Source organism: Littorina saxatilis, linkage group LG1 (assembly GCF_037325665.1).
Source record: "Littorina saxatilis isolate snail1 linkage group LG1, US_GU_Lsax_2.0, whole genome shotgun sequence".
Classification (NCBI taxonomy): Eukaryota; Metazoa; Mollusca; class Gastropoda; order Littorinimorpha; family Littorinidae; genus Littorina; species Littorina saxatilis.
In genome coordinates, this window is record NC_090245.1 from 109152070 (window position 1) to 109167845 (window position 15776).

The 15776-nt window shown below is 43.8% G+C and overlaps 1 protein-coding gene across 1 annotated transcript in view; it reads right to left on the reverse strand.

Annotated features, from left to right (window-relative positions):
• LOC138949691 (uncharacterized) overlaps window positions 1-15776 on the reverse strand; it is a 39285-nt gene that overhangs the window by 12751 nt on the left and 10758 nt on the right. The window contains exons 3-4 of the mRNA XM_070321479.1: window positions 8545-8580; window positions 6272-6377 (exon numbers count right to left, since the gene is read on the reverse strand). Of these exons, the coding sequence (XP_070177580.1) occupies window positions 6272-6377; window positions 8545-8580 (142 nt within the window). The remainder of the gene's footprint in view (window positions 1-6271; window positions 6378-8544; window positions 8581-15776) is intronic.

Below are 15776 nucleotides of genomic sequence, written 5' to 3' on the forward strand. Positions count from 1 at the left end.
AGACTCACTTTTGCTTCGCATGTGAGTCAATAAAAAGGTTACTTTATGGATTATTTTAATCTTATGGACAATACAAAAATGAACGGCAAAACGAATAATAATGAAAAAGACTTTTGTCAGGTGTTGCTTAATCTCAAAATATGGCAAGAATAAATCATTAAATGATACATGTACAACAAAAAACAAAATGCAATAACATCAACAAAGCACCATAATTATTGAAATGCCAGAGAAGTAACTTGTACAACAAACAGTCTGTGCACACAGTATGGGGACACAGGACGGCAACACACAGCTGTGAAAACTAAGCAATAAAGTCAAATAATTCTAAATCTTAGTGCAGTGGAATACCGATTGTAAGACTCCCTTCCTTTGAATACCCTACTTTTCCATAAATTAACATCTGCTAATTGACCTCCATTTTAAGACTCCCTCCTTTTTAAGACGTGATTTGTCAGATTTGTGTAGAGGTCTTAAAGGGGTGCCACTGTACCTTGCCATCTATACCTCACAGTCAAACCAATACCACCATGTGACACCTATACCTCACAGTCAAACCAATACCACCATGTGACATCTATACCTCACAGTCAAACCAATACCACCATGTGACACCTCAACATCTATACCTCACAGTCAAACCAATACCACCATGTGACACCTATACCTCACAGTCAAACCAATACCACCATGTGACACCTCAACATCTATACCTCACAGTCAAACCAATACCACCATGTGACACCTATACCTCACAGTCAAACCAATACCACCATGTGACACCTCAACATCTATACCTCACAGTCAAACCAATACCACCATGTGACACCTATACCTCACAGTCAAACCAATACCACCATGTGACATCTATACCTCACAGTCAAACCAATACCACCATGTGACATCTATACCTCACAGTCAAACCAATACCACCATGTGACACCTATACCTCACAGTCAAACCAATACCACCATGTGACACCTATACCTCACAGTCAAACCAATACCACCATGTGACATCTATACCTCACAGTCAAACCAATACCACCATGTGACATCTATACCTCACAGTCAAACCAATACCACCATGTGACACCTATACCTCACAGTCAAACCAATACCACCATGTGACACCTATACCTCACAGTCAAACCAATACCACCATGTGACACCTATACCTCACAGTCAAACCAATACCACCATGTGACATCTATACCTCACAGTCAAACCAATACCACCATGTGACATCTATACCTCACAGTCAAACCAATACCACCATGTGACATCTATACCTCACAGTCAAACCAATACCACCATGTGACATCTATACCTCACAGTCAAACCAATACCACCATGTGACATCTATACCTCACAGTCAAACCAATACCACCATGTGACACCTATACCTCACAGTCAAACCAATACCACCATGTGACACCTATACCTCACAGTCAAACCAATACCACCATGTCACATCTATACCTCACAGTCAAACCAATACCACCATGTGACACCTATACCTCACAGTCAAACCAATACCACCATGTGACATCTATACCTCACAGTCAAACCAATACCACCATGTGACACCTATACCTCACAGTCAAACCAATACCACCATGTGACACCTATACCTCACAGTCAAACCAATACCACCATGTGACACCTATACCTCACAGTCAAACCAATACCACCATGTGACATCTATACCTCACAGTCAAACCAATACCACCATGTGACATCTATACCTCACAGTCAAACCAATACCACCATGTGACATCTATACCTCACAGTCAAACCAATACCACCATGTGACACCTCAACATCTTTTGTTGCTTAGGGGAGGAGTGCAGGGAAATACATTGAGCAACAAATGGCTGCACCCACACGCAAAATATAATATTTGACAGAGTCTGTGCCAATACGAGTGTGAGAGACTTCAGTCGTTCCCTTCTTTGATGTCCAGCCACATGCAGTGCAACAGTCAGTGACCCGTACCAGTTAAAGATGGACCCCTTTTCTTGTTGATGCCCTGATCAGCAACAGTCAGTGACCCGTACCAGCTAAAGATGGACCCCTTTTCTCGTTGATGCACTGATCAGCAATAGAGCGGACACTGCGACTATTTTAAACCCACTGTGTCTTACGTCACTTCCTTGGCAACCATCAGGGCTGATACAATTTAGATTTACCAACGACAAAGAGTTCTCACAACCCCCTCCCTCCCCCATCCCCATCAAAAATCACTGGTAGGCATTTTGGAACACAGATACACGCTACCAATCACTGGTAGGCATTTTGGAACACAGATACACGCTATCAATCACTGGTAGGCATTTTGGAACACAGATACACGCTATCAATCACTGGTAGGCATTTTGGAACACAGATACACGCTATCAATCCCTGGTAGGCATTTTGGAACACAGATACACGCTATCAATCACTGGTAGGCATTTTGGAACACAGATACACGCTATCAATCACTGGTAGGCATTTTGGAACACAGATACACGCTATCAATCACTGGTAGGCATTTTGGAACACAGATACACGCTATCAATCACTGGTAGGCATTTTGGAACACAGATACACGCTATCAATCCCTGGTAGGCATTTTGGAACACAGATACACGCTATCAATCCCTGGTAGGCATTTTGGAACACAGATACACGCTATCAATCACTGGTAGGCATTTTGGAACACAGATACACGCTATCAATCACTGGTAGGCATTTTGGAACACAGATACACGCTCTCAATCACTGGTAGGCATTTTGGAACACAGATACACGCTATCAATCACTGGTAGGCATTTTGGAACACAGATACACGCTATCAATCACTGGTAGGCATTTTGGAACACAGATACACGCTATCAATCACTGGTAGGCATTTTGGAACACAGATACACGCTATCAATCACTGGTAGGCATTTTGGAACACAGATACATGCTATCAATCACTGGTAGGCATTTTGGAACACAGATACACGCTATCAATCACTGGTAGGCATTTTGGAACACAGATACACGCTATCAATCACTGGTAGGCATTTTGGAACACAGATACACGCTATCAATCACTGGTAGGCATTTTGGAACACAGATACACGCTATCAATCACTGGTAGGCATTTTGGAACACAGATACACGCTATCAATCACTGGTAGGCATTTTGGAACACAGATACACGCTATCAATCACTGGTAGGCATTTTGGAACACAGATACACGCTATCAATCACTGGTTGGCATTTTGGAACACAGATACACGCTATCAATCACTGGTAGGCATTTTGGAACACAGATACACGCTATCAATCATTGGTAGGCATTTTGGAACACAGATCTATACACGCCATCAATCACTGGTAGGCATTTTGGAACACAGATACACGCTATCAATCACTGGTAGGCATTTTGGAACACAGATACACGCTATCAATCACTGGTAGAAGCGACATGTTGTTTCAACAATAAGGATGCGCAAAAAAGAATGGAATCCCCAGAAGTTTGAACAAAACCTGTTGACAACTGCCGTCTGAGACTATTTCAAGCGAGCTGACAGTCAATGCAATCTCACATGCTCTGTTTCAATCAGCACGACTCGCCCATCAATGACTTTGCAAATCAATGCCTTTCCATTTGCCGATGAGTAATGGCTGTTCCAACTGAGTGAATCCATTCAATTACACTAGACCAGGACATTCCACCACATGCTTTGATGTATTAATCATCTTCTTTGTGCATCTCTTCCTTCCTAGTTTGTTTTTCTTTCAACACAGGAACAAAACACAAGGCATATGTAACAGACACGTGAGTGCTAAACATAAACACACAAAACATGTACTGTACATCAAACTCACACACACAACCACACACACACACAACCACACACACACGCACAACCACACACACACACACACACACACAACCACACACACACACACACACACACAACCACACACACATACAACCACACTCACACATACACACACACACACACAACCACACACACACACAACCACACACACACACAACCACACACACACACAACCACACACACACACAATCAAACACACACACAACCACACACACATACAACCACACACACACACACACCAGTACTATAAAACTAGCACTAACACCAGCATACACTACATAGAGGGACAGTGCGGCACCATGCTTGCTAGGTCGTGACACTGACAGGTGCAGAACTCAAAATACTCACAATACTTCTTCATTGAACATTCCCCCACGGTCGAAAATATTCTCCCTTATGCTGAGACAATAAAATAAAGGGAGAAATAGGAATGGCACTCTGAGTTACAAGACAGACCCTGAAGAGAGAAGACATCAGGATGGCAGAGAACAACACTCACCTGTAATATCTTGCAACAACTAACACATTGACTCCCATCAGGATGGCAGAGAACAACACTCACCTGTAATATCTTGCAACAACTAACACATTGACTCCCAACCCAGAAAAGGAGGAAAAAAAAGGAAATATCCCTCAAACTCTAAAAGGGGGAGGGGGGGGGGGGTTGGGAAGGAGGGAAGGGGAAAGAGAGGTTGGAAAGCTTTTAAAATTGTACTTGAAACATGGTGCATTCCAACACAGATAAAGTACATGCACAGGTTGCCCATTTCTACATTTCTGTCCCCACTTGTTTTTCCCACTAAAACTAAACTCAAAAGTCTTATCCTGTTACATATCCTGACTTTCTACAGAGACGATGAGCAAAAACTTAAAATGTTCAGTAGCTGAAATAGCCCAGACAACATGTGTTGAGATTAACAGTTTAGGTAAATGTAAAGAAAATACAACATGATGACATTCCGATCTTCCAGCACAGTTTCATAAGTATATCGCAGACCAGCTTGTGTCTTAGCCAATCATCATACAGGTCATTCCATGCACACAGCAGACCAGCTCGTGTCTTAGCCAATCATCATACAGGTCATTCCATGCACACAGCAGAACCAGCAAAGCAAATCATTCTAGCCTACAAAGATTACCAACACATTTGAAAAAATACCTAACCATCACTTCTTCCCACGAAAGTTCCATGCAAATTACACCTGGAAGTGTTGCACAATAGACAAATTCCGGAAATAACTGTGTAGGGTTGGTATTGGTTGTGAAAGAGTGAATACCCTTGCTTTCAGTGAGACAAACATGAAGCCACGGGCCCGCTGCTAGCGAGGGGTGTGTCTGAAACACGTGGCATTATGGGCCCGCTGCTAGCGAGGGGTGTGTCTGAAACACGTGGCATTATGGGCCCGCTGCTAGCGAGGGGTGTGTCTGAAACACGTGGCATTATGGGCCCGCTGCTAGCGAGGGGTGTGTCTGAAACACGTGGCATTATGGACCCGCTGCTAGCGAGGGGTGTGTCTGAAACACGTGGCATTATGGGCCCGCTGCTAGCGAGGGGTGTGTCTGAAACACGTGGCATTATGGGCCCGCTGCTAGCGAGGGGTGTGTCTGAAACACGTGGCATTATGGGCCCGCTGCTAGCGAGGGGTGTGTCTGAAACACGTGGCATTATGGGCCCGCTGCTAGCGAGGGGTGTGTCTGAAACACGTGGCATTATGGGCCCGCTGCTAGCGAGGGGTGTGTCTGAAACACGTGGCATTATGGGCCCGCTGCTAGCGAGGGGTGTGTCTGAAACACGTGGCATTATGGGCCCGCTGCTAGCGAGGGGTGTGTCTGAAACACGTGGCATTATGGGCCCGCTGCTAGCGAGGGGTGTGTCTGAAACACGTGGCATTATGGGCCCGCTGCTAGCGAGGGGTGTGTCTGAAACACGTGGCATTATGGGCCCGCTGCTAGCGAGGGGTGTGTCTGAAACACGTGGCATTATGGGCCCGCTGCTAGCGAGGGGTGTGTCTGAAACACGTGGCATTATGGGCCCGCTGCTAGCGAGGGGTGTGTCTGAAACACGTGGCATTATGGGCCCGCTGCTAGCGAGGGGTGTGTCTGAAACACGTCGACAAGGAGCATGTGTGGATTATTTGTCTCACTAAAAGCAAGGGTATTCACTCTTTCAAAACCAATACAAACCTGACAGAGTTACTTCTGAACATCATCTTTTCAGACGGATAGATTTACACCAGACACATGCACTGAATTAGACGAAGCACAATATAGCTCATACTGTGACCAAAGCACGCTCAACACTCACAGCATAACACAAGGAACTTCGTTCCCGACACCCCAGTAATCTTTCTCACTCTAACAACAACCTATTTCAGGGAATAACTTACACATTGGATTCCTCGTTCCAGTCAGGGTTCCCCGACGCTTCCTTGACGATGCTGGTTCGAAACTTCCTGGTGCCCACGCCAAAGATGACAGAGAACTTGCAGCGACCTGGATAAGGGGACACAACATCTGCACTGTCACGTTAGTTTCACACAGACATATGGCAACACACAGACATATGGCAACACACAGACATGTGGCAACACACAGACATATGGCAATACACAGACATACATATGGCAACACACAGACATATGACAACACACAGACATATGGCAATACACAGACATATGGCAACACACAGACATATGACAACACACAGATATATGGCAATAAACAGACATATGGCAACACACAGACATATGGCAATACACAGACATATGGCAACACACAGACATATGACAACACACAGACATGTGGCAACACACAGACATATGACAACACACAGACATATGGCAACACACAGACATATGGCAATACACAGACATATGGCAACACACAGACATATGGCAACCCACAGACATATGGCAATACACAGACATATGGCAACACACAGACATGTGGCAACACACAGACATATGGCAATACACAGACATATGGCAACACACAGACATATGGCAATACACAGACATATGACAACACACAGACATATGGCAACACACAGACATATGGCAATACACAGACATATGGCAACACACAGACATATGGCAATACACAGACATATGACAACACACAGATATATGGCAATACACAGACATACATATGGCAACACACAGACATATGACAACACACAGACATATGGCAATACACAGACATACATATGGCAATACACAGACATATGGCAACACACAGACATATGGCAATACACAGACATATGACAACACACAGACATATGGCAACACACAGACATATGGCAATACACAGACATATGGCAACACACAGACATATGGCAATACACAGACATATGACAACACACAGACATATGGCAATACACAGACATACATATGGCAACACACAGACATATGACAACACACAGACATATGGCAACACACAGACATATGGCAACACACAGACATATGGCAATACACAGACATATGGCAACACACAGAGATATGGCAACACACAGTCATATGACAACACAGACATATGGCAACACACAGACATATGGCAATACACAGACATATGGCAACACACAGACATATGGCAACACACAGACATATGGCAACACATATAATATGGCAACACACAGACATATGGCCACACACAGACATATGGCCACACACAGACATATACATGGCAACACACAGACATATATGGCAACACATATAATATGGCAACACACAGACATATGGCCACACACAGACATATGGCAACACACAGACATATGGCAACACACAGACATATGGCAATACACAGACATATGGCCATACACAGACATTTGGCAACAAAGACATATGGCAACACACAGACATATATGGCAACATTGAATCAAAGCTTTTAATGACATAGATAATTGGACATAACACCTGCATTGCTGGTGGATTAAGAAACACCTGCCAAAGTTCCAAGTGTTGATGAGGTAATGTGACTTTTGACCAGAGACTGAGCGAGGTGTGCAGGTGATTAGTTACACTGCCTGCCCAGCTTTCCTATGACTGTTGACCAGAGACTGAGCGAGGTGTGCAGGTGTTAGTTACACTGCCTGCCCAGCTTTCCTATGACTGTTGACCAGAGACTGAGCGAGGTGTGCAGGTGTTTAGTTACACTGCCTGCCCAGCTTTCCTATGACTGTTGACCAGAGACTGAGCGAGGTGTGCAGGTGTTAGTTACACTGCCTGCCCAGCTTTCCTATGACTGTTAACACTTGAAGCTGTACATGTACGCTAAACCAAATTTAATGAATTGGCACACCATGATCTGACAAAAGATGCAATTTTATTTAAGAATACAGACGGGGCTGGACTTCTTATATACACTAATAGTAATACAGTACAAAATAAAATGACATCAACTAAAAACTTGGGCACAGTCACATCAGTGTCATCACATACAAACATTGCTAATAACAATGAATTTCATCCCGTGAAGTGAAATCATTTAAAGATACCAGTAATTCATGATGCGTGAACAAATGAGAAGAAATCCTGGAGGCCAATTGTCTGTCAATGACAAACAACACGTTACACATGTTCTTCTCCCATCCATCTACATGGCACACATTTCACAACTGATGGAAAGTCAAGCGTGAAAAGGAAAAAGAGAAAAAATTTCTTACCTGGTTTCTTGCCTTGGAGATTTCTTGCTCCATGCACTGCAAAGAAAAGGAACAGAATAAAGAATGCTATATAAAGAATAACATGAACTTTGCTGAAAACACTGAAATACATCGTCATGTTTGCATTGCAGTTCATCATGGTTTTTTTCCAGCTTCATGGTATCCACTAGTGCTCCTTTTCTTCACTCACCATCAAAACTCAAGGTCAAGACTCACCATCAAATCCCAAGGTCACAACTCACCATCAAGACTCAAGGTCAAGACTCACGGTCAAGACTCACGATCAACACTCACGATCAACACTCAAAGATTTAACTGTCTTAATAAAAACAAGGAAAATTACCTTGCAGTGTCAGGTGGTTTTAAAAAAACAGCATGCAGCTCAACATTTATAAAGAATTAAGAATGGCACTTTAATCCTTTAATTAATTAGGTTTTCCTTGGCAGTCATTCAAGGAAAACACACCCTACACACACTCTTGAGTGATCGACACACACACACACACACACACACACACACACACACACACACACACACACACACACACACACACACACACACACACACACACACACACACACACACACACTATTACATTGATTGGGGAAGCTAAAAGCAACCCTTTCTCCTGCCAAACATTGTCAATATCAGATTAGTTTCTATGTGTACCATTAAAACATCTCTTTCCCATCACAATCCTTTTCATCCCAGCAGTTTCTATTAAAATAATTTCAATATTTGTGCTCTGCCTGAGGGCATTAACCCGTATCAATGAACAGTTGAAAAGAAGGTTTTTTTTGTGCCTTACACTTGAATCCAATTGATGCATTAGACTAAGCGTGACACAGCTTTGAGATTTAGTCCCTCACCAGGGCAGTGCTCACCTTGATGCATTAGGGCCTTATACATTTAGGGTTCTGATCAAACACCTGAAACCTCAATGTAAGCGATTCAAACAGTAAAGACCTTCAAGTCTCCACCAGATGCAAGTACCAGCATAACACTGCAAGGGTAGCTTTTTAGAAACAAACTGGCAGGAAATATCAACATAGGAATTGTCTAAAGTTCATGTGCTCTCGACTCTCTTCCTGCTGTTTCCATCAGTCACAAATTTTCATCAAGCTATATTATCACCACACCACACTGTGCTGGGCAGACAGACAAACAAACAATTTAACAGCTACATCACCACATCAGTGCTCAGAGCAGACAAACAATATAACAGCTATATCACCACATCAGTGCTAAGACAGAGCAGACAAACAATTTAACAGCTATATCACCACATCAGTGCTCAGAGCAGACAAACAATTTAACAGCTACATCACCACATCAGTGCTCAGAGCAGACAAACAATTTAACAGCTCTATACATCACCACATCAGTGCGAAGACAGAGCAGACAAACAATTTAACAGCTATATCACCACATGGGTCAGGACAGACAAACAATTTAACAATCAATCAATCAATCAATGAAGCTTACATCGCGCATATTCCGTGGGTACAGTTCTAGGCGCTCTGCAGTGATGCCGTGTGAGATGAAATTTTATACGGCCAGTAGATTGCAGCCATGTCGGCGCATATTTACCTTTCACGGCCTTATTCCAAGTCACACGGGTATGGTAGACAATTATTAACTGTGCCTAAGCAATTTTGCCAGGAAAGACCCTTTTGTCAATCGTGGGATCTTTAACGTGCACACCCAATGTAGTATACACGGGGGGTGGTTCGGACACCGAAGAGAGTCTGCACACAAAGTTGACTCTGTGAAATAAATTTCCGCCGAACCTGGGATCGAACTCGCGCTGACAGCGGCCAACTGAATACAAATCCAGCGCGCTACCAACTGAGCTATATCACCACATGGGTCAGGACAAACAAACAATTTAACAGCTATATCACCACATGGATCAGGACAGACAAACAATTTAACAGCTATATCACCACATGGATCAGGACAGACAAACAATATAACAGCTATATCACCACATGGGTCAGGACAGACAAACAATTTAACAGCTATATATATCACCACATGGGTCAGGACAGACAAACAATTTAACAGCTATATCACCACATGGGTCAGGACAGACAAACAATTTAACAGCTATATCACCACATGGGTCAGGACAGACAAACAATTTAACAGCTATATATATCACCACATGGGTCAGGACAGACAAACAATTTAACAGCTATATCACCACATGGGTCAGGACAGACAAACAATTTAACAGCTATATCACCACATGGGTCAGGACAGACAAACAATTTAACAGCTATATCACCACATGGGTCAGGACAGACAAACAATTTAACAGCTATATCACCACATGGGTCAGGACAGACAAACAATTTAACAGCTATATATATCACCACATGGGTCAGGACAGACAAACAATTTAACAGCTATATCACCACATGGGTCAGGACAGACAAACAATTTAACAGCTATATTACCACATGGGTCAGGACAGACAAACAATTTAACAGCTATATCACCACATGGGTCAGGGCAGACAAACAGCTATATCACCACATGGGTCAGGACAGACAAACAATTTAACAGCTATATCACCACATGGGTCAGGACAGACAAACAATTTAACAGCTATATCACCACATGGGTCAGGGCAGACAAACAGCTATATCACCACATCAGTGCTGGGCAGAGAGACAAACAATCATTCTTTATTTGGTGTTTAACGTCGTTTTCAACCGTTCAAGGTTATATCGCGACGGGGAAAGGGGGGAGATGGGATAGAGCCACTTGTTAATTGTTTCTTGTTCACAAAAGCACTAATAAAAAAATTGCTCCAGGGGCTTGCAACATATATGACCTTACTGGGAGAATGCAAGTTTCCAGTACAAAGGACTTAACATTTCTTACATACTGCTTGACTAAAATCTTTACAAACATTGACTATATTCTATACAAGAAACACTTAACAAGGGTAAAAGGAGAAACAGAATCCGTTAGTCGCCTCTTACGACATGCTGGGGAGCATCGGGTAAATTCTTCCCCCTAACCCGCGGGGGGCGACAAACAATCAATTTAACGGCTACATCACCACATGGGTCAGGACAGACAATCAATTTAACGGCTACATCACCACATGGGTCAGGACAGACAATCAATTTAACGGCTACATCACCACATGGGTCAGGACAGACAATCAATTTAACGGCTACATCACCACATTGGTCAGGACAGACAATCAATTTAACGGCTACATCACCACATGGGTCAGGACAGACAATCAATTTAACGGCTACATCACCACATGGGTCAGGACAGACAAACAATGCAGCACACAGACTGTTTATTTCACCCCGGCACTTCAGTTAAAGCTGAAAACCACAAGATCAGGGTTCCATTTACTACTGCGCCTTGCGCCATTGGCGCATAACATCTCAAAATGTCCCATTGGAATTCCTTTCCCTGCGTCAAAGGGCGCACTGAGATTACGTACCACTGCGCCACCCCATGCACACTTTTCATGGGAGTACAGTGTTCGGAATGACCTAAGTGTAAGTTGTAACCGAGTGCCGAAACACTACGATCACCTCGGGAGGCGAAGTGCAATCAAACAGGATTAAAAATGTTAGGGCCAATTTCTTAGCCCTATAAAAACTGTTATGCAAACCCGAAGGTTTCCATGAACATACGGACAATCGGAAACCACCAGACCCCATCACAAACAGAATTCCACAATCCAGAGGTGTTGACTTAAAGGCCAACAACTCGGGTGCAGAGTCTGCTGTGAAAGGAGCGGTAGCCTCCCCTGTCACATAAGCAAAAACGCGCACGAAGCCGAGCAACTTGCGAGTTTGTGAAACGCGCTGTGATTGGCTTTTAAAATTTAATTCATTAGTATTTAACCAATCCTGCGAACTATCTGTGCTTGCACATTTACCTCTCTGTAAACTGTCAACAGAAGCGATATCGATCGAAACACAGATCCACACACACTCACACACGCGCAAACCTGAAACACTGGCAAATTCTCATATCACCATATGGCACCAAATAGCACTATTTTGCACCTTTCGACAAAAGCATTTTCGGACCGCCTAGCCTTATTTTGCGCGTTTTGACTTCGACTATGTAATGTCCCATCAGAATTTGGTTGAGGGGGACAAATGTCCCATTGTCTTTTTCTTCCAGGCAAAACCCTGCAAGCTAACACTTGAGATATGACCCAGAGATTCAAGACCAAAACATGAGGAAGACCTGTTGATTGAGGAAGACCTGTATATTTACTGAGGCACCATGAATGCTAGTAGGGAGATCAAGTGTCTGTTATCATGCCCCAAATCCTTGTTTTCGCTTTCATGCGCCACCGACCTAAAACCCTGGTCACAGGTACAGACTGGCTCTATTTGTATTATCCCCCTTTACTGTGTACACCAGCCTGTCCCATGCTGCAGTAAACAGTCTTTTCTGACCCAGGGAATAACAGAGAGACAGAGAGAGAGAGACAGAGAGAGAGAGAGAGAGAGAGAGAGAGAGAGAGAGAGAGAGAGAGAGAGAAAGAGAGAGAGAGAAAGAGAGAGACAGAGAGAGAGAGAGAGAGATCGAGAGAGAGAGAGAGACAGACAGAGACTCAGAGAGACCAGAGAAAGAGAAGAGACACAAAGAGAGAGAGAGAGAGAGACAGACAGAGAGAGAGAGAAGAGAGAGAGAGAGAGAGAAGAGAGAGAGAGAGAGAGAAGAGAGAGAGAGAGACAGACAGACAGACAGAGACTCAGAGAGACCAGAGAAAGAGAAGAGACACAAAGAGAGAGAGAGAGAGACAGAGACTCAGAGAGAGAGAGAATCAGAGAAATTCAGAAAGAGAGACACACAGAGAATTGAATTGAGACAGAGATAGGCATGTCAGGTAAATAATTGACTCTCCCTTTCTTTACCTGAATTAACACACGCACCCCACCCCCTAGCTGTGGATAATTGCCTCAATCAGCAAAGTTGTTGTAACAGTTGCTAACGCAGGTGACTCACTCCGCTGTACAGTCATGCAGTACAAACTTCACACTCCACCATCTCTCCTCCGTAGTGACTACAAGTATTAAATGCGAACAAAAACTTGGTAATGTCAACACCGGAGTCTGCTGAGTGCTCTATTTAGCAGAAAGACACCTCACAATAATGCTACCAGATACATTCTGAGAACAGTAACTTTTGGTCATATCAACACAACAAATGGTCAAATACAATCAAAAACAACCTGGGATAAAGAAAAATATAACGTTTATTGTTGTTGGCTTGTGGACTGGCACGATTGGGGAAGGGGAGATTTATCATCCATGGGGATAACGTTTATTGTTGTTGGCTTGTGGACTGGCACGATTGGGGAAGGGGAGATTTATCATCCATGGGGATAACGTTTATTGTTGTTGGCTTGTGGACTGGCACGATTGGGGAAGGGGAGATTTATCATCCATGGGGATAACGTTTATTGTTGTTGGCTTGTGGACTGGCACGATTGGGGAAGGGGAGATTTATCATCCATGGGGATAACGTTTATTGTTGTTGGCTTGTGGACGGCACGATTGGGGAAGGGGAGATTTATCATCCATGGGGGCTCCACAGCCAGATTGGAAAACCATCTCTTATTCGCTTTGAAGCTGACACAATTGAGACTTAAACCTGGCACACTATATTCCAGTTTATCCCTACTTCACTAGGAAAAATTATGTTTCAAAATTAAATTGCACCTCTCAAACAGTATTCCATTACTGCAGAATTTCTTCATTGTAGCACTAATGAGGAATGGTGAAAAACTTTAATCTTACAATTGATGAGAATTCCACACTACAGTGGAAGCCACCTTTTATGACCTCCAAGAATCTGAGAATCAGGTCTCAAAAGGGAGGTAAATTTATGGATGTTACGAACAGAAAATCTGAGAAACAGGGTTTAATTTAAAAGGGAGGGAGTCATATATTGGGGGGGGGGGGTCGTATATTGGGGGGGGGGGGGTCGTATATTGGGGGGGGGGGGGAGGTTCCACTGTTCACGGCCATAACCATCTAGCGTACAATCGCCATAACCATCTAGCGTACAATCGCCATAACCATCTAGCGTACAATCGCCATAACCATCTAGCGTACAATCGCCATAACCATCTAGCGTACAATCGCCATAACCATCTAGCGTACAATCGCCATAACCATCTAGCGTACAATCGCCATAACCATCTAGCGTACAAACGCCATAACCATCTAGCGTACAATCGCCATAACCATCTAGCGTACAATCGCCATAACCATCTAGCGTACAATCGCCATAACCATCTAGCGTACAATCGCCATAACCATCTAGCGTACAATCGCCATAACCATCTAGCGTACAATCGCCATAACCATCTAGCGTACAATCGCCATAACCATCTAGCGTACAATCGCCATAACCATCTAGCGTACAAACGCCATAACCATCTAGCGTACAATCGCCATAACCATCTAGCGTACAATCGCCATAACCATCTAGCGTACAATCGCCATAACCATCTAGCGTACAATCGCCATAACCATCTAGCGTACAATCGCCATAACCATCTAGCGTACAAACGCCATAACCATCTAGCGTACAATCGCCATAACCATCTAGCGTACAATCGCCATAACCATCTAGCGTACAATCGCCATAACCATCTAGCGTACAATCGCCATAACCATCTAGCGTACAATCGCCATAACCATCTAGCGTACAATCGCCATAACCATCTAGCGTACAATCGCCATAACCATCTAGCGTACAATCGCCATAACCATCTAGCGTACAATCGCCATAACCATCTAGCGTACAATCGCCATAACCATCTAGCGTACAATCGCCATAACCATCTAGCGTACAATCGCCATAACCATCTAACGTACAATCGCCATAACCATCTAGCGTACAATCGCCATAACCATCTAGCGTACAATCGCCATAACCATCTAGCGTACAATCGCCATAACCATCTAGCGTACAAACGCAATGAATGAACAAGCTTCTGTCTGAAGAGCTCAGTGACACAGACTCTGCATGGTCAGCGGGAACCGAGACAATTAGCGTAACACCTGAGTCAGTAATTGAGGAGGCTTCTTTGCATACCTGGGCAGGCCGTGACAATGGTTCACGGTGAACACTCTGACAGCTACCAATCACTGTGTGTGATTGCTCAGCTAGGTAATTAGGGAAGCTAACCGACCTGCAGAGCAGATACTTGAATCATATGACT